Here is an 18,921-nt window from a genome sequence, read left to right on the forward strand (position 1 = left end):
CTGGATCTGAGGAACTAGAACATGTCTGTGTAACTCTGAGGAATTTGTTTCTCCTAAGGCTCATTGTAGAGCGCACCTGGGTGTGAGATAACCACATCTGTGCTTTCTCATGACCTTTGTGGCCGCTCACAGTGTGTTGGGCTCTCCTGTAATCTTCGTTGCTTCACAGAGACCCCAGCATCTGGATGAACAGGTAGCAGAGGGGAAGGGCATAATTCCATCCCTCTGTGTTGAGGAGTGTCAGGTGCTAATAGCATTTTCATCATAAAGACACTCATTGAGACTCGATGTTTGCCAGACATGATAAGCACTTCGCATATTTTAAATCCTTCACTCTTCATCACAGCACTGCAAGTACTTTTCTGCTATTACTACCCCACTTGTCTGAGAAACTGGAGCACAGGACATTAGCCAGTTTCAAGGTCACACAGCCAGTGGCAGAAGGGGTTTCAGAGTTGGCAATTCTGCGATGTCACACACGACTCTCACTTGTCCCAGCCACCTGGGTATCGCCATGCTACAACACAGTCGTTACATGCTGAGTCTGCCCAGGCTGGGTGTCAAAGCACGCCTTACCCTTGCCTGCCCAGAGAATCAGCCAGCCCCATCTTCATCCCAGCTGTGAGATCAGGATATGTTGGGATTGTGGATGTGGAAGGATGTCTGTCTCACATGTCTCAGGCAATGGGAACCACGGTGTATGACCTGTGATGGAGTGCAAAGGGTGAGTGTATGCGCAACTGTGCTTTGCAATCGGAGTCTCACAGTAATTCTGTAAAAGGCTAGTACAGATCTGGTTTCCTTACCCATGAGGAAAGAGAGTGATGGCAAGAACCCTGCAGCCTACGTTGGCCTATTTGGTATGGGAACCCTGAATTCCAACTGCAGAGCACCCACTTCTGACATTTTTATGGTGTTGATTGGTAGTTTAGGTTCTGCCAGACATTCCTGGGTCAGAGGGGATGTTCCCTAATGTACTAATAAGAAAATAATCATGATGTCACAGATCTCTTATCCCCATGTTTGACTATTGTTTCCAGCTTTATTAGTTGTATTCTATTGTATTCTGATTTTATGTCTCTGCTGTTTATTGAGGAGAGCTATTAGAACTTGCACTCATTCATGCATTCACCTGACAGTAGTTGAGGGTATCCGTGTGCCAGAAACGCAAATGAGAGAAGGACAGTGCTTTTGCTTTCCAACAGCTACTGGTGATGGACATTTCTAGAAGCAACTGAGAGCAGATGCTTACTAGATACTTTTTTTTTTAGTACAGCAGAAGAAACTCAGGGAATGTAGAAGAAGCAAAAGGTAGCATTTTTTCTTTGCCAGGTGCTTTTGAGAAAACAGAGGGAAACAATGGATGAAACCATTTAGACAAAGGTTTTAGACAATTCATGACCACCGTAAAATATGATTGGTCCATGGTGATACAGCAGTGGTAGAAAAACTGAGGTAAGCTGATAAAGTTTAAAGATCTTGATTTTAGTCAAAAGACCCTCCATTTTAATTCCTAAAATTTTCGTTAACTACCTATGTGGGCATTCAAAAAATTAATGGAACATTGCAGTAAAATGATACATGTATATTTTTGAAACACATGCATTTTTTCCAAATGTATATTTTCCATGGACTTTTTCAAAAGCTTTCATAAATGACTGGAGCAAATGTCCAGTTATATAGGACTAACTTGGGAATAGTCATTCCTACTGTTTTTATAATGAGGAGGGAATTTGAAATCATAGATGCAATAATGTACTCTTGCTGTTGTAACAGATTTCTACAAACTTCATGTCTTAGAAAACATCTGTTGCAGACATCTGGGGACTGAAAGACTGACACGTGTTTTGCCGGATCGAGGAGCTGCTTCACAACCTTTGTTCCACCTCCAGTCTCAATTCTATCTTGTGCGACATACGTACGGGTCCTCAGGATGAGGGCGTGTATGCTGCTACAACTTCTGCATCTTGGGGCATCGTCTGGGGCCAGTCTTGCTAACGGAGCCCTGTGGAAATCTTTACAACTTGGGCTTCACAGTATATCGTCTGAGGTTTCCACCTCTGGTCTTAGCTTTTCTGTTCGTTCTGACTGGAACTCATCTTCTCTTACCACTTGCTCATTTTCTAAAAGCTTGTTCAAAAATCTCACTCCTTTACCATATTTGCTTTGAATGACGCCAGCTAGAAGGAAGAAGCTCTTAGGTGACTAAAGGAATCCCACTTGTGGTATAACATGGTTTGTTTGGGGGGTTTAGCTATACCACTTCCTGAGTATGTGAACAAGTAAAACACCTTCTAGGCTTAGATGTTAATTCTATCATCGTTAATGGAAAGTAATAGTAGGCACATCAGAGATAAGTCTGCAAGTATCAAACAGTGCCATCCATATTATTCTTTACTATGTGTTATATGGATGTATGACTTGGCAGAAACTTCAAATGAAACAAAGGAGAATTACTAAAATCAGGGCATAGCCCCAAATATATCAACCCAACTGAAACATATTTGTTTCAAATGATGCCTGCAATACATCTGAAGTTCAGAATGAACATTGATGCTTTGAAGCGGAATTTGGGAGGATTAAGTGCTTTTAAGGAACAAGAATCTGGAGAGCTGTTTGAAATTAATGATAAAAAGATTTATACAATGTGATACATAAATCTGTTTTATACAATCAAACGCAGCTCCTCTGAGGTGCCACAGGAGAAAGAAGTGCAACTCTCACGGGAGTTGGAACTGCGGCCACCCACTGTCACCTCTGTGACTTTGGGTATGGAGTTCTGTCTCTCTGATGGGCCACTTGCTTTAGGATGCCTAGGCCATGTCTGACCTGTTTTAAGTTCAGAGGAAAAAAAAAGCTGTTGAACTCTAACACTTGGTGGTGGTGCTGGTGGAATTTGTGTCCTTTCTGTTGATGATGAAATGCACAAATAAAAAGTGACTTCTGGTATGTGTGTCATTACTAGTTTGTGTATTATTAGCCCCTGAGACTTAGCTGCAAAAAAGTGTCATCTTCTTGGGACAGACTTGTATTGCTAGTTCTGCGGCCATGGCTGCTGATGTCAATTGTTTCTGCTGCTAGCATTGTTTTTGTCATTGATTCATGAGCCAATACTTGGCATTTTAAAGTTGTTATATTTGAAAGGTCAAATTGTTGACTTCTCCTGGAAACTGGAAAGATCTGGCAATACACAGTCACTGTCTTTGCATAGTGGTGACCCGCTGTGGACAGGGCAGGTGCCCGCTGCCCACCACTGTTGCCCTCTCTTTGCATAATGGTGACCCGCTGTGGACAGGGCAGGTGCCCGCTGCCGTACCACTGTTGCCCTCTTGCAGACACAGGTATCTCAGGTCGTTTTCTCTGTTGCCTCCACTGGGATTTCATTGTGCGAGTCGACTTAGTCTTCTTTGTTGTTGCTAGAATGCATACTGGAGACTTGGTCATATTTTTTTAAAGATTTTTTTTTAAGTTGGGAGAAAGAGATAGCTCCCATCTGCTGAGTCACTCCCCAAATGGTTCAAATATAAGCAAGATTTACTTTGAGTGTGGGTGTGACTCGTTTATTTTACTTGGCATAATATCTTTCAGGTTTGTCCGTGCTGTTGCAAATAGTATTATCTTCTTTTAAGGAATGAATGATATTATATGTGTGTGTATAATATAATATATAACATAGTATGTAATGTAATATATAAGATGTAATATATAATGTAACTTATAATATGTAATATATACTGTTGTTCCTCCACCTGTCCATCCCATCCCTCAGTGGTTCTATTCACCGATCCACGGCTATCCAGGGCTTTTCATGTCTTAGCTATTGTGAACAATGCTGCAATGAACATAGCTATCTGGTATCTCTATGAGGCTCTGACTTTACTTCCTTAGGGTTTATTCCAGTAGAGGCATTGTGGGTTAAATTTTTGATTTTGGTATGGCATACCCATGCTTTTTTCTTAATAGCTGTAGTATTTTATATTCCTACGTGTTCTTTCCACGCATCCTTACTGACACCTGTTATCTTTCAACATTTTTGTAATACTCTCCCTAATAGGTATGAAATGATGTCTCACTGTGACTTTAGTTTGTGTTTCCATAATTATGTGGGCATCTTTTCACACTTCTTTGTCCTTTCTAAATCTTTTGGGAAAATTTGTTTTTTCCAGGTCCTTTGACTATCTAAAAATGTGTTATTACTATTATTTGTTAAAGATTTGTGTGAGTTCTTTTCTTATTTTAGATAATAATATCTTACTAGATATATTGCTTGCAAGCAGCTTCCAACTAACAATTGTGATTTGATTTTTGGTAATACTTCCTTTGCTGCATAAAAGCATTTTAGTTTGAAGTGCTTGCATTCTTTTATTTCTTGTTTTGTTGCCTATGCTTTTAGTGTCATATCAAAAAATAACAAATGCAATGAACAGTGTCAAAGAGCTTTCCCATATTTCTTTTCTTCTAGTATTCTTTAAGAATTTCAAGTCATATATAAAAGAATTTAAAACACCGAGAATTGTTTTTTTAAAAAAGATTTATCTTATTCATTTGAAAGGTAAAGTTTCAGACAGAGAGAAGGAAAGTAGAGACAGGGATAGAGAAGGCGAGATGGGAAGAGAGAGTCCTTTCATCAGCTGGATCACTGTCAAAATGGCTCTAATGGCCAAGGTTGGACTAGGCTAAAGCCAGGAGCCAAGAGCCAGGAGCTTCTCATGGGTCTCCTATGTGGTTATAAGGGGCCAACCACTTGAACAATATTTGCTGATTTCTCTGGAACATTAGCACGGAGATGAGTTGGAAGTGGGGCAGCCAGGACTGAAACCGATGCCTGTGTGGGATGCTGGTGCTGCAGGTGGCAGGTTAGCCCTTTTGCTGTAGCATTGGCTCTTTGAGTTAGTTTTTCTAAGTCATGTAAGCTAAGTATGCAGTACATTCTTTTGCTTGGAGAGATTTCAGTTTTCTCAGTACAGTTTATTGAAGTGATTCTCCTTTGACCTTTGGGTATGTTTGTGTGCCACTGAAATATTAGTCAGCTGTATATTCTTGAATTTATCTCTGAACTCTGCTTTCTGTTCCATTAATATATAATACACCTGTGTCTATGTCAATATCATACTGGTTTGGTTACTGTAACTTTGTAACATAATTTAAAATCAGGAAATCTTTTGTTGACACCTTTTCTTTTTTGTTCTCAGGAGAGTTATGGTTGTTCTGAATTTTCTGTAATTCCAAATATATTCTTGTTTTCCTTATTTGTCATTGAAACTTTGGTAGGATTTGTGCTGAATATCTATATTACTTTGGGTCTCAGGGACATTTGAATGTCTTTTTCTCACTCACTCCTGATAGATCCTCTTTGACAATATATGTTTCTTGTGTGTTTGTCGTGTTTTATGTGTATTTCTCTTTAAATATTATCCACTTACTATATTCAGACATTACTGATTCGTTAATGCTCGAGTTAGTCACACCTTAGCTGGTGCCTGAGTGAGGCTTCTTGAACACATGCGTTTTCTAAGGCACCCCCAAGTCTTCCAGCATGTGAGTCCCCTGGTCTGCACCACCTTTGGCAGGCAGTTCACATAGCGAAAGGACGAGCAAAGAGCACGAAAGGAGACGACAGTGCTGCTGAGCCTTGGCGTGGTCTCCGTATCAGATGAGTCAAGCTTTTCCTTCAGTGTTCACATTTGTGAATCGCCCTGCTGTGTGTCTTACGCTTGGGATGTAAACACATTTTAATGAGCAGGAAATTTCAGAAATTCATGGTGCACACATGGTCAGTTGCATGTAATTTGCAGACATTTTCTCTGACACTGTAGCTTTTGTTTTAATCCTCTTAGCAGGATTATTTTCTTCTCTCACAGACCAGAAGTATTTACTTTTAATGAAATGTATTTGTTTTTTCTGTTTTTGGATCCTGCTTTTCGTGTCAAGGAGAACACTTTCTTAGCTGTATGTCTAGCATATATTTGGAAACTTTTCTGCTTAAGATTTATATAGCTTTATATGAGAGAGAATATATGGTATTTATTCTTTTGTGATTGACTCATTTCGCTGAGCATAATGGTTTCTAGTTGGGACCACCTGGTTTTAAATAGAATAATATCGTTCTTCTTGACAGCTGAATAATATTCCATTGAGTAGATGTACCACAGTTTTTTTAACCATTCTTCCTTAGATGCACATCTGGTTTGTTTCCATGTCATTGCTATTGTGGATTGTGCTGCTGTGAATATAGGATTACAGATCCCCTTCTCGTATGCAGATTTCACTTCTGTTGGGTATATTCCTAAGAGCGGGATTGCTGGGTCATATGGCAGGTTTTTTTGCAATTTTCCAAGCACTCTCCATATGGATTTCCACAATGATTGTACTAGCCTACACTCCCACCAGCAGTGAAGGAGGGTACCTTTCTCCCCACATCCACGCCAGTATGTGTTGTTTTCCGAATTCTGAATGTAGGCCAGTCTCACAGGAGTTAGGTGGTACCTCAAGGTGGTTTTCATTTGTATCTCTTTGATGGCTAGAGAGCCTGAGTATCTTTTCATATGTTTGTTAGCCATTTGAATCTGTTCTTTTGAGAAATGTCTGTTCATTTCCTTTGCCCATTTTGCTACAGGGTTTATTTTTTCACTATCCCTGGGTTTCTGAAGCTCTTTGTAGATCCTAGATATTAGTCCCCTGTCACTTGTGTAGAATGCAAAAATTTTCTCCCATTCTGTTGGTTGCTTCTTCACTTTTTTAATTGTTTCCTTTGCTGTACAGAAACTTTTTAGTTTGATATAGTCCCATTTGTTCATTTTGGATTTGATTACCGTTGCTTTAGGCGTCTTTTCTAAAAAGTCTTTCCCTGTTCCTATATCTTGGAGTGTGCTTCCTATGTTTTCCTTTAGTAGTTTAATGGTTTCTGGGTGTAGGTTTAAGTCCTTGAGCCAATTAGAGCTGATTTTTGTATAGTGTGACAGGTGCGGGTCCTGCTTCTTTATTCTGCAAGCTGCTATCCAGTTGTCCCAACAGCTTTTATTGAATAGACCAGGTTTTTTACCTGGATTATTTTCTGTTTTCTTGTCAAAGATTAGTTGACTATACATGTGTGGATCCCCTTCTGGTATTTCTATTCTGTTCCACTGATCTTCTTCTCTGTTTCTGTACCAGTACCAGACTGTTTTGATAACCACTGCTCTATAGTATGTCTTGATGTCTGGAATGGTGATTCCTCCGGTTTGATTTCTGTTTTTCAAGACAGCTTTAGCTATTCGTGGTCTTTTGTGATTCCAGATGAACTTCTGTATTATCTTTTCTATTTCTGAGAAGAATGTTGCTGGGATTTTGATTGGGATTGCGTTGAATCTATATATTGCTTTCGGTAATATGGCCATTTTGATAATGTTGGTCCTGCCAATCCAAGAACATGGTAAGGTTCTCCATTTTTTAAGGTCTTCTTCTATTTCTTTTTTAAATGATTTATAGTTTTCATCATAGAGGTCTTTCACATCTTTAGTTAACTTAATTCCTAGGTATTTAAGATTTCTTTCCTCTATTTTAAAGGGAACTGTACTTACAATTTCTTTCTCAGCGGTGGAATTATTTGTATACATTAGTGCCATTGATTTGTGTTCATTAATTTTGTATCCTGCTACTTTGCCAAAGTCTCTTATGAGTTCCAAAAGTCTTTTGACTGAGTCTTTTGGTTCTCCTATGTAGAGAATCATGTCATCTGCGAATAACGATAATTTCAATTCCTCATTTCCAATTTGTATTCCTTTAATTGCTTTTTCTTGTCTAATAGCTCTGGCAAGGACTTCCAAAACTATATTGAAGAGTAGCGGTGAGAGTGGACATCCCTGTCTAGTTCCAGATTTTAGCGGGAAGGCTTCCAGTCTTTCCTCATTTAGTATGATACTGACATTGGGTTTATCATAAATTGCTTTGATTATGTTGTAGAATGTTCCTTCTATGCCTATCTTGTTTAAGGTTTTTAACATGAAGTGGTGTTGGATTTTATCAAATGCCTTCTCTGCATCTGTTGAGAGGATCATATAGTTTTTGTGAGTCAACTTGTTGATGTGATGTATCACATTTATTGTTTTGCGAATGTTGAACCATCCCTGCATGCCTGGGATGAATCCCACCTGGTCCAGGTGAATAATCTGCTTAATGTGTTGTTGTATCCTGTTGGCTAGTATTTTATTGAAGATCTTTGCATCTATGTTCATCAAGGATATCGATCTGTAGTTCTTTTTCAGTTGTTTCTCTCTCTGGCTTTGGTATTAAAGTGATATTAGCTTCATAGAACGAGTTTGGAAGAATCGCCTCTTTTTCTATTGTTTGAAAAAGCTTGTGTAAAATTGGGGTTAGTTCCTCCTTGAACGTTTGGTAGAATTCAGCAGTGAAGCCATCTGGTCCCGGGCTTTTCTTGGTTGGGAGGGCTTTAATTGTTGATTCAATCTCAGTGCGTGTTATTGGGCTATTTAGATTGTTAATTGCTTCTTGATTCAATTTTGGTGGATTGTATATTGTCAAAAATCTGTCCATTTCCTATAGGTTTTCTGATTTGTTCGCATATAGTTGCTTATAGTAGTTCCTGATAATTCTTTGTATTTCTAAGGTATCTGTTGTTACATCTCCATTCTCATTTCTAATACTATTGATGTGTATTTTCTCCCTCCTTTTTTAAATTAGTCGAGCTAGTGGGGAGTCTATTTTGTTGATTTTCTCAAAGAACCAACTCTTTGATTGATTAATCTTGTGTATAGTCTTCTTGGTCTCTATTTGGTTTATTTCCTCCCTTATTTTGATGATTTCTTTTTTCCTACTAGTCTTAGGATTGCTTTGTTGTTGTGTTTCTAGTTCCTTCAACTGTAAGATTAGCTGATTTACTTGGTGCTTTTCTTGTTTCTTGAGATAAGCATTAATTGAAATGAACTTTCCTCTCAGCACCACCTTGATTGTGTCCCATAAGTTCTAATAAGTTGTGTTGATGCCTTCATTTGTTTCAAGCAATTTTTTAATTTCCCCTTTGATTTCCTCTCTAACCCATTGCTCATTTAGTAATATATTGTTCAGCCTCCATATGTTTGTAAGTCTTCCTTGGTGTGTCGAATTCTTGGTCTCAAGCTTCACTCCTTGGTGGTCTGAGAACGTGCATGGTACAATTTCCACTTTTTTAAATTTGCTAAGGCTTGTTTTATGACCTATAATATGATCAATTCTGGAGAAAGTTCCATGTACTGTTGAAAAAAATGTGTATTCTCTGTCAGTAGGATCAAAGGTTCGATAGATGTCAACTAAGTCCATTTGCTCTAGAGTTTGAATGAGTTCTATTGTTTCTTTGCTGAGTTTCTGGTTTTTTGATCTGTCCATTTGTGTTAATGGGGTATTAAGGTCCCCCACTATGATCGTATTGGAGTCTATTTCTCCCTTTAATCCAGTTAATATTTGTTTCACGTAGCTAGATGCTTTGGCATTTGGAGCATAAACATTTATTATGCTGATCTCTTCTTGCTGGATGCATCCTTTGATCATTATGTGGTATCCTTCTTTATCTCTTTTGATGCTCTTCACATCAAAGTCTATGTCATCTGATATAAGAATGGCTACTCCTGCTTGTCTTACCTTACCATTTGCTTGAAGTATCTTTTTCCACCCTTTCACTTTCAATTTTTTTCTGATCTTTGTTGGTAAGATGTGTCTCCTGTAAGCAGCAGATAGTTGGGTTTTGTTTTTTGATCCAGTCCTCCAATTTATGGAGTTTGATTGATGAGTTTAAGCCATTTAAATTCAGCGTTATTATAGATAAGGGACAGTTTGGTCCTGTCGTTTTGGCGATGTGTTGTTCTAAATTAGGTCTTGTGTTAGCGTTTTAGTTGGATGTTCTCCACATTTGCCTTTGTTTCTGATGGTTGCTATTTCTCTTTTCTTTCATAGGAACTTCCTTGAATATCATTTGTAGGGCAGGTTTAGATGAGACAAAATCTTGAAATTTTTCTTTATTGTGGAAGAATTTTATTTCATTTTCAAAGACAAAGGAGAGCTTTGCAGGGTAAATTATTCTGGGCTGAAATTTTTTCTCTTTTAGAATCTGGAATATATCACTCCAGTCTCTTCTGGCCTGTAACATTTCCTCTGAAAAGTCAGCTGTGAGTTTAATTGGGGTTCCCCTATATGACACTTGATTTTTTTCTCATATAAGGAAGCCAACATGGAAAGGGGCCTGAGAGTCAGTATACTAAGACTGCTCAGGAAATTGTGAACGTCTGTTACCAGACATTGACTGAGTATGATGAGCACTTGACTCAACTTGAGAAGGATATTTGTATGGCTAAAGAAGCAGCTTTGGAGGAAGCAGAATTAGAAAGCCTGGACCCTATGACTCCTGGGCCCTACACACCTCAGCCTCCTGATTTGTATGATACCAGCACATCCCTCAGTATGTCTCGAGATGCCTCTCTATATCAAGATGAGAGCAATATTTCTGTACTGGATATTCCCACTGCCACTGTAGAAAAGCCAGTAATTCAGGAATATGAAAATGGAGATGGCGATCTTGCAGATGAAGAGGAGAAAACTGTGCAACACTCTCAAGCCAGTGTCCTATATGAGGATTTGCTTATGTCTGAAGGAGAAGATGATGAGGAAGATGCTGGAAGTGATGAGGAAGGAGATAATCCTTTCTCTGCTATCCAGCTGAGTGAGAGTGGAAGTGACTCTGATGTGGGATCTGGTGGTGTAAGACCTAAACAGCCCCGTGTGCTTCAGGAGAACACAAGAATGGGCATGGAAAATGAAGACAGCATGATGTCCTAGGAGGGAGACGGTGTGGTTTGGGACAGAGAATTGGGATCTGGGAGGCTCTGTGCCACATTTAACAGACCTGCTGGACAAACTACCCGTTGTTTTGTGATTTATTTGATTATGCAATGCCTTGTTCCTAAATGAATTTGAGGCAAATGACTATAGATTTTTGAAACCAACTATATGTCAGAAGCAATATGTGGTCTTATAATAAATGTGTTCTGTCCCTCCCCCATCCACCCAGGGGAAATAATAGGAAAATGGTAAGTTCCTTAGGACAAAATGATAAGTTTCTTTTCATGCTTGGGATATGGTTCTATGCATAGTAGGTACTCAGCAAATGTTCCTAAAGCATTGGTTCCTCAACAGTTAAATTACTGAGTACCTGCTCCAAGATAAACACTCCATCAGATCCTTTGGATGGAAGGGTAACTCAAAACATGTAAATGAATTACTGCAGTACTGTGAGATAAGTACAATTAAGAAGTTAGCTATAAAGTATAGGGGTAAATAGAGAAGTGATTACGTCTTGAAAAAAGCTGGGAAGTCTTGTCTTCTAGAGATCATTTTTAAGCTGATTGTTGGAAGAATTAGGGACTTGCCAGATGGAAAAGTCCAGGCAGAATGTAACACAAAGTGAAAAGGCCAAAATCTAGGAATGACAGAGTGTGTTCCTAGTTTGTTTGTTTGTTTGATTGTACTGCCTTTGTTTCAGGAAGAATTTAAGGTAATTTATGTTCCAGTCTTTTCATACTGGAGTGGTTAGAGATGAGACTCAAAGATGGCAGGAAGTATATTATCAAGAGTTTTGTAATTGATGCTTGAATATGGATTTTATATAATGGAAAACGAACCCAAGAGGACTGATAATCAGATTTGTTGTGAATTTTCTGTATATTGAATGAATGAAGATAGAAATTGAAGATTAATGTGTACATTTACATGATTTCATGTTTGTAAAAGGCAAAAGTGCATTTATGTGTGTTTATATATGCTTGTATATACAAAGGAAAATGTTTCAAAGGATATACTTTAACTTGTTCACAGTGATAACCTCTGGGGAATGGGATTAGAGGGAAGGGGATTTATGTGGCTGTCTGTATACTGGGTGGGATATTGTGCTTTTATTTTGTATTTGAATTTTTAATAAATATGTATTATTTATTAAAAAATTTTAAAAAAGATTTATTTTATTTTTACTGGAAAGGCGGATATACAGAGAGGAGGAGGGACAGAGAGAAAGATCTTCCATCCGATGATGCACTCCTCAAGTGACCACAGCGGCCAGTGCTGCGCCGATCTGAAGCCAGGAACCTCCTCCAGGTCTCCCACATGCGTGCAGGAACCCAAGGCTTTGGCTGTCCTCGACTGCTTTCCCAGGCCACAAGCAGGGAGCTGGATGGGAAGCAGGGCTGTTGGGTTAGAACTGGCACCCATATGGGATCCCGGCGCATTCAGGGCGAGGACTTTAGCCACTAGGCCACGCTGCTGGGCCCACTTGTTTGATCTTAATGGACTATTAATATGGGAGACATTGTAGGTGTTGAAACCGAAGATAGCACAGACAGTAAGTTCTGTTGACATTCCAGGCAATGGGTCATGTGATAAATGTTGTCTAGGATGGAGTGGTTTTAGGGCCAGAGGTGAGACTTGTGCTGTGCCCTGGAGCCTGGCTGCCACTTTCAGGTGGGATGAGGAGTGACCTTGAGATGAGTGGTTTGGGAGGAAGAAGCTGAGCTACCACCTCACCACTTGCTGGGCCTCTGTGTTTGGAGTCAGCCATGTTCTTCCTTGTGTTAACAGAAGGCCAGGCCTGAAAGGGACAGACAATGAAGGAGTGACAGGAAATTAGCTGTTGGGCATTGGGACCCTGTTTAGGCTGTTCTTACTTTTGACCGTGTTTTCCTAAGTTGGACTCTTCTCGGGGTGTGTAGTCAGCCTTCTTCCCTTGTGTCCGTCCGTTCTTGAGGCTAGGCGTGTTGCGGTGATAGAAAAAAAAGAAAGATTTATATAGCTTTATGTTTTTCATTTAAGTTAGTGATCCATGTTGAGGCAATGTTGCATGAAGTATGAGATTAAAGAGTTTATTTGTTTCTGTTTTGTCTGTGGATGTTCAATTACTTCAGGGCAGTTTACTGAAAAAAGAAAAATAAAACAAGAAAAGTAACTCATTGCTCCAGCAAATTTCTTCTAACACTTTGGTGTAACATTAGAGGGCATATTTATGCTGTCTCTATTGCTGCGTGGAGCCCAGGCTTCCTGCATTGCCCTTTTGTAAACTGATGGCCTGTGCAGCTCTTGTTGCTTTAACTCTGTCAGCAGAGTTGGGGAGGAGGAAGAGGGCATAGCTGCAGGCAGGAAGTTGAGTTTACTTGATGCCACAGCAGACTGGGCAGCGTTGAAGGTGATGGGCAGAGGAAGCTTAGGTGGACTGTGTGCAGATGCATTCAGGGGTATGACATCTCTGTAAGCTAAGAAGTCCATGACACAGAGAAGCAGATAGTTTAAAATATGGTAGAAAGTGCACAGAGACACTGAGTTTCTGCTATGTTATCACTTATGCACATATCTCTTCTTTAGAAACAGAGCAGTCGCGTGTCCCAAGCATTGCCAGGCACTTTCCCCACTGTGTTGCTTTTCCCTTCTCTTCAATATATCAGTGCTATGCTATCAGAAACCTCTTGCAGCTCCTCCCACTTTTCCTGCAAGTGCAGAAGCATCCTTGCAAGTTCAAAGCCTTGCAATTCACGTTTTCTTGTGTGCACGTGGAAACATTTGTGGCATCATCATTGCTCTCCTCTTTCATTGATTTAAAGTCTGTTGAGAAGTACAGTGTCAATGAGCGAAGTGCAATAGGGTGGATCAAGAACTTCTCCGTCTCCCGCAGCTCAGTGACCTCATGGTTAGGAGAGTGCTGGGCTGCAGCCCCAGGTGTGCTCTGAGTGTATTTTAAGACAATTTCCAATGGCAGTGAGGTGCCTGTGATGAACAGAGCACATGTACAACAAACACTATCCACCATTGAATTTGTATCTGTAGCAGGGATGGCTCAATTTTCAAGCTCTGTGATTTGAATAGAGTGTGTAGCATCTATGAACTTGCTCCTGAACTTGTAAAATGAGGAGTAAACACAATTTCCTGTCATGATTTTGGCTAGCCTACTGGTTAAGATGTCTAGTTTCTACTGCAGAGTACCCAGGTTCAGCACGTAACCCTGGCTCCCGACCCCATCTCTCTGCTACTGCATGTCCTGACCCACAGTCTCGGTGACTCACACGGTGGGGTCCCTGCCCGCACAGGAGCCCCGGATGCCTTTCTGGGTTCCTAGCTTTAGCCCCTGTCCCAGTCCAGGCTGTTGCAGACCTTTGGAAAATGAAACAGTAGATGAGCTCTCTCTCTCTCTCTCTCTCTCTCTCCTCTCTCTCTCTGTCTCTCAAACCCTATCAAAATAAGTAAATAAACTGTGGGTGTGAAATCTCAACATGTGCTTTAGCACCCTTGAACTAATGCCTCAAGAAAACTTATATAAATCAAATCCCAAGAAGATTATTACCAGCAGACAAGCAGCAGACAGGCTAAGGTCCTCAGAGCCCAGGAAATGGCTACATAGTAAGTTTTGTACATTTTCATTTCTCCTCATGTGTCCCAGGCTAGGGAATCCCACAAGCCAGAAATGTTCACGGCACTAGGTAAAGCTACAACAAGACAACCTGTTTCCTTGGCCAAAGAATCAGGAAGGAGGCTAAGCATTCTGTTATTATTGACAGAATACACCTCTTTTTACATTCATGTGGTGTTGTGTGCTGCCTAACAATTGTCTTTCAGGATTCAATGCAAACGTTTTATTGAAATCAACTAAGGATGATCAGCAGCCTGTCCTCTGCTCTTTCCTTAGGTACTACCACATCCAGCTGACCTTGAAGGTGTCCTCAAGGATCCCCCACAGACTGAGCGCCTCCATTGTTGGTCAGACAGGTGAGCAGAAGGAGGTCGTGGGGCACTCACCCGCCCCCATGGCCTGCCTTCGTTCATCTCCACGGGCACCCATAGGCATCCAGGCTATCAGGTGAAGTTTCCATCCCATCTCAGTGCTGGTTCAAGTCCTGGCTGTTGTGCTTCTAATATCTCCTTCTGTTAATGCTTTCAAAAAAAGCAGAGGAAAATGGCCCTAGTGTTCAACCATGTGAGAGAAACATAGGGAGTTCTTACCCCCTGGCTTTAGCCTGGCCCAGCCCTGGCTCTTGTGGCCATTCGGGAAATGATCTGGTGGATGGGGGATCTCTTTCTCTGGGTTCTCCTCTGTATCTCTGTCATTCTACCTTTCAAATAAAATAAGGTAATTCTGTAAAAGAAATCCACATCCAATGCAATTAGAAAATATAAGTGAAAATATAAGTGAAAGAATGATATGCTTTATAAACATTTACATGTTTTAAGTGAAAATGTGCCAGGATAGGAAATGGCACAATGAAAGTGCCTAATGAGTTGTACGCACGCACAAGATCCTGGGATCCTGGGTGTGAGGGAGGGTCCAGTCCTCGGTGTCAAGCCAAAAAGCCTGGGGAAGAGCCCTGAGCATCCGGAGGAGGCAACACCCCACTTGGCACCTGAAAGGCACTGAGCCCTCCTTACAAGCTCTGTGCCTCTCCCTGCAACTCAGGGCAGCAAGTGCCATCAGCTGTGCCCACTGTTAGAACCAGAAGACTGCTGGGCAGCCAGTGTCTTGTAACCTCCACCAAGTGGCTTGCAGAACAGACAGTGCTATGTAAAGGAAATAAAAATGCAATATACTTTTTAAAATTGTGTGTGTGTGTGGGTGGGTGGTCAGGGGTGGTGTCCCAACCCCTCTTTCTTATGACTGAGGAATAGTCACAGTGAAGGTGCTAAGCACTCACGTTTTATGCCGTTCTGCTGTTATAACAGACGTTGACCGATAGCTAGCAGTACATGCAGAGGGACTGTGCACATGGCAGTATCATTTGTTCCTTTGTGTGATTTTTCTAGCTGCATCGCTTCCAGCCAGATACTGCTATACTAAAGCACCCAAAGCTCAGTACTTTATAACGATGATTTTGATGTTCTTTGTTATCTCCAGCTGACGGGTTTGGACAGGGTCATGCATGCACTACATGCAGCAGAGATGAGCTGAACGGGGGCAGCTGAGCCTGCTGGGTGGACCAGGAGGGAATGCCGAACTTCCGTCTCCACTGAGTTGTCAGAATTCTTTCAGTTCACCCAGGGTGTGTGGAAGATTCCAGGTCACTTAGGAGTGTGCAGATACTGGCACAAGTCACTCCTCCCATATTCCACTGGCCAAAACAAGTTACAAGGCCAGCCCAACTCCAGGGGGAGATGGACTCTGACCCTGCACAGGAAGCCATATCTGCAGGGATGGGAAGGGCTTTGGCTGTCATTTTACAGAGTGACATCTGAGCTAATTGTCTATTACCTGAGTGCCTTTAAGAGGGAAAACATAAAAAACATATGTTTGGCAGCCAAATATGATACATTAATACAGAGCAAATGGTGGGGGGAGGGGACTCAAGAAAAATGTGATGCTGTCTGTGGCATGCATAAGTAGAAAGTTCTGGCTGGAACAAATTATTGAATTGCCTGTTTTGTTCTACTCACCTCTTAAATGGAAACGGAGAGGCTTGCTCTGTTTAGAGATACAGAAGTGCTCCAGGTTCAAATTCCATTTCCATTACTTCTTAGCTTCCTAAACTTAGAGAAGATTTCCTCTTAGTTAATTTTTTAGGATCCTCATGTTTAAAATGAGCATTGTGGGCGACACGTGCCTCTCAGGTGTATGGCAAGGATCAGATGGATTATGCAGGAGTTGGAAAGCTTCCTGACACTGCTGGAAGGCTCCTTGGAGCTCATGCTAGGTTAGAAGCTGCTGGTTGTCTACTTAATGGCACTGATCCTATGCTGACTGCTGGGCCCTGTGCCTGGGCACAAGAAGCCTTCCACCCTGGCTGGGGTTGACATTGTCTCTGATGGACCAGGGAGGGTCACACAGATCATGTGATGACACCAGGTGGATCGAGACGGGCTGGCTTCACTGTGGAGGGTCTCTCCAACGAGGAGATGGGCTGACACTGCTCCCGGAGACAACAGAAGGGTAGAACAGTCCTGGCAGAATAACCATTGTCATTGGAACCCACACAGAGCGAGGGCGTTATGGGACAGTGCAGGATCTGGAGTAAGTGCTGGTGAAGGTGGGGCCAACCCAAGAATCACAGCTGTGGCTGCATCACAGCAGGGCACACTTGCCATCCTAGCAGCTGATTTTGTCTCAAGGGCACAGCCAGATGCAGTGGAAGCATTTTAATGGCATAAACTCAGCACTGTCCAAAAATGTGGCATGTGTCATATATTAAGGAACAGAATACTGTTTCGTTTTCTAAATCTTAAGAAATCCAGTTCTATAACAGTGACATTCTGTGGAAACATGCTTTTATAGATCACTTAGGTGCAGGTTCCATTATCTTACTTTACAAGCTGGATGTTTACGACTAGATCCTGTGAATTAAACGCAATAATAATTCCTGATGTGCGTGACTCCTGTGCCGTGTGCCTTCTGCAGCGCTTCTTTGGAACGTGCTGTAGGGATGATTTCACTGGAATGCTAGTGCCTTGTTTTGATCTGAGCTAGCAGTATGAGTGCAACTCATTCAGTGGATGAGGGTAGATGTTGGCCTCTCATTGGTCCAGAACAGTCCTGCTCTTAGATGTTCTAGAAAACTCCACGTACAGGAAAGGGCAGAAGATCATGAAGGAGTGGCAGCTCTGTCAGACATGCTCTTAATTCCTGATGCACGGATGAAGGGAGCCACTTGCGTGGATGTGGGAACACTGAGGGGGTGTTGACTCAGTGTGGGGGAGAGAGCATGAATCTAAAGGCCACCAGTCTGTCATTACTGAAGTAAATTACATGTGGTTGTCAAATGACTCAATGAGTCCAGGACTTCCATTGGTTGTTTCAAAAGCACAGAAGAAAAAAGCCACCATGGCATCTTCCTGTTCCTAGTCAGCTGTAGGAACATTCCACAAATCAGGACTTGTCCTCCGTACAAGGTACTTAAAACCCCACTAATATTCTAGCACTGCCTGACCCAGCATAAGCCCTCTGGCTAATATCTTCTTTACCCAGCGGGTTGGAGGGTGTTCTGCTTGAAGCTCCTTGCCCAGTTCATGGTGCAAGGTAAGATGGTAGATGGAGTCCGAGAGGCATCCCCCAGATAGCAGTGACCTAGAGAGAGGTCATAGCAGGGCGATATGATGTCATGAAAATGGAGGAACACCACAGGCTACAGAACTCAGCATTGGACAGGAGGCTATTGGTGGACTCAGTCTACATTGAGATGAGAGCATGTGGGCAGGGGGCTTCAGCTGGGTCAGTTCCAAGCCTGTGAGCCGCAGAAGTGCAGGTGCTGGTTTATTGTCCTGGTGAGCATAGGGCCCTTACAGAGTGATGCAGAAGATGACGGGATTTTCTCTGGAATTTTCCCATTCTTGCTGTATCCTTGTGCACCGTTGGAGAATCAGGTCTATGCATACAAGTCATATATACTCGAATTACATTTGTCAGTCAAGAATATGGTGCATTGTTGATTTTCTTTTTAAGATTTATTTATTTATTTGAAAGTTGAAGTTATAGTGGGAGAGGAGGAGGAAGAGATCCTCTATCTGCTTGAATTCCCCACATGTCCACAACAGTCAGGAATGGGCCAGGCTTAAACCAAGAACTTTTGGGTCTCCTACGGGGAGTGGGAAGGGGCCCAAGCACTTGTGCCATCTTCTGCTGCTTTTCCAAGGTCATTAGCAGGGAGCAGGATTGAAAGTGGAGTAGCCAGGACACAAGCTGGTGCCAATTTGTGATGGCAGCTACTGCAGGCAGTAGCTTGACTCATGAGGCCACAATACAAGGATACGGCATTTGTATCCAAGTCAGTATTTATCCTGGTTCTACAAACCTTTAGGATGCCTCTCACAAATCCAGAAGAATGACAGTGTCCCAAGAGATACATCAATGGACCATGATTAATTGAAGTAGGAGTTAGATTTTCCAGTAAGGAAAATTGCATGTAAGAAATTTTAACTTACCTGAAGGATGTGCTTACATTC

The 18,921-nt window shown here is 41.6% G+C and overlaps 1 protein-coding gene across 3 annotated transcripts in view; it reads left to right on the plus strand.

Annotated features, from left to right (window-relative positions):
* Positions 1-18,921, plus strand: part of FAM135B (family with sequence similarity 135 member B) — a 288,328-nt gene that overhangs the window by 150,442 nt on the left and 118,965 nt on the right. For all 3 annotated transcript variants that reach the window (XM_058668452.1, XM_058668449.1, XM_058668450.1), the window contains exon 3: positions 14,687-14,766. In XM_058668452.1, coding sequence (XP_058524435.1) covers positions 14,687-14,766 — 80 coding nt within the window. The remainder of the gene's footprint in view (positions 1-14,686; positions 14,767-18,921) is intronic.

This window comes from Ochotona princeps, chromosome 9 (assembly GCF_030435755.1).
Source record: "Ochotona princeps isolate mOchPri1 chromosome 9, mOchPri1.hap1, whole genome shotgun sequence".
In the NCBI taxonomy this organism is placed as follows: Eukaryota; Metazoa; Chordata; class Mammalia; order Lagomorpha; family Ochotonidae; genus Ochotona; species Ochotona princeps.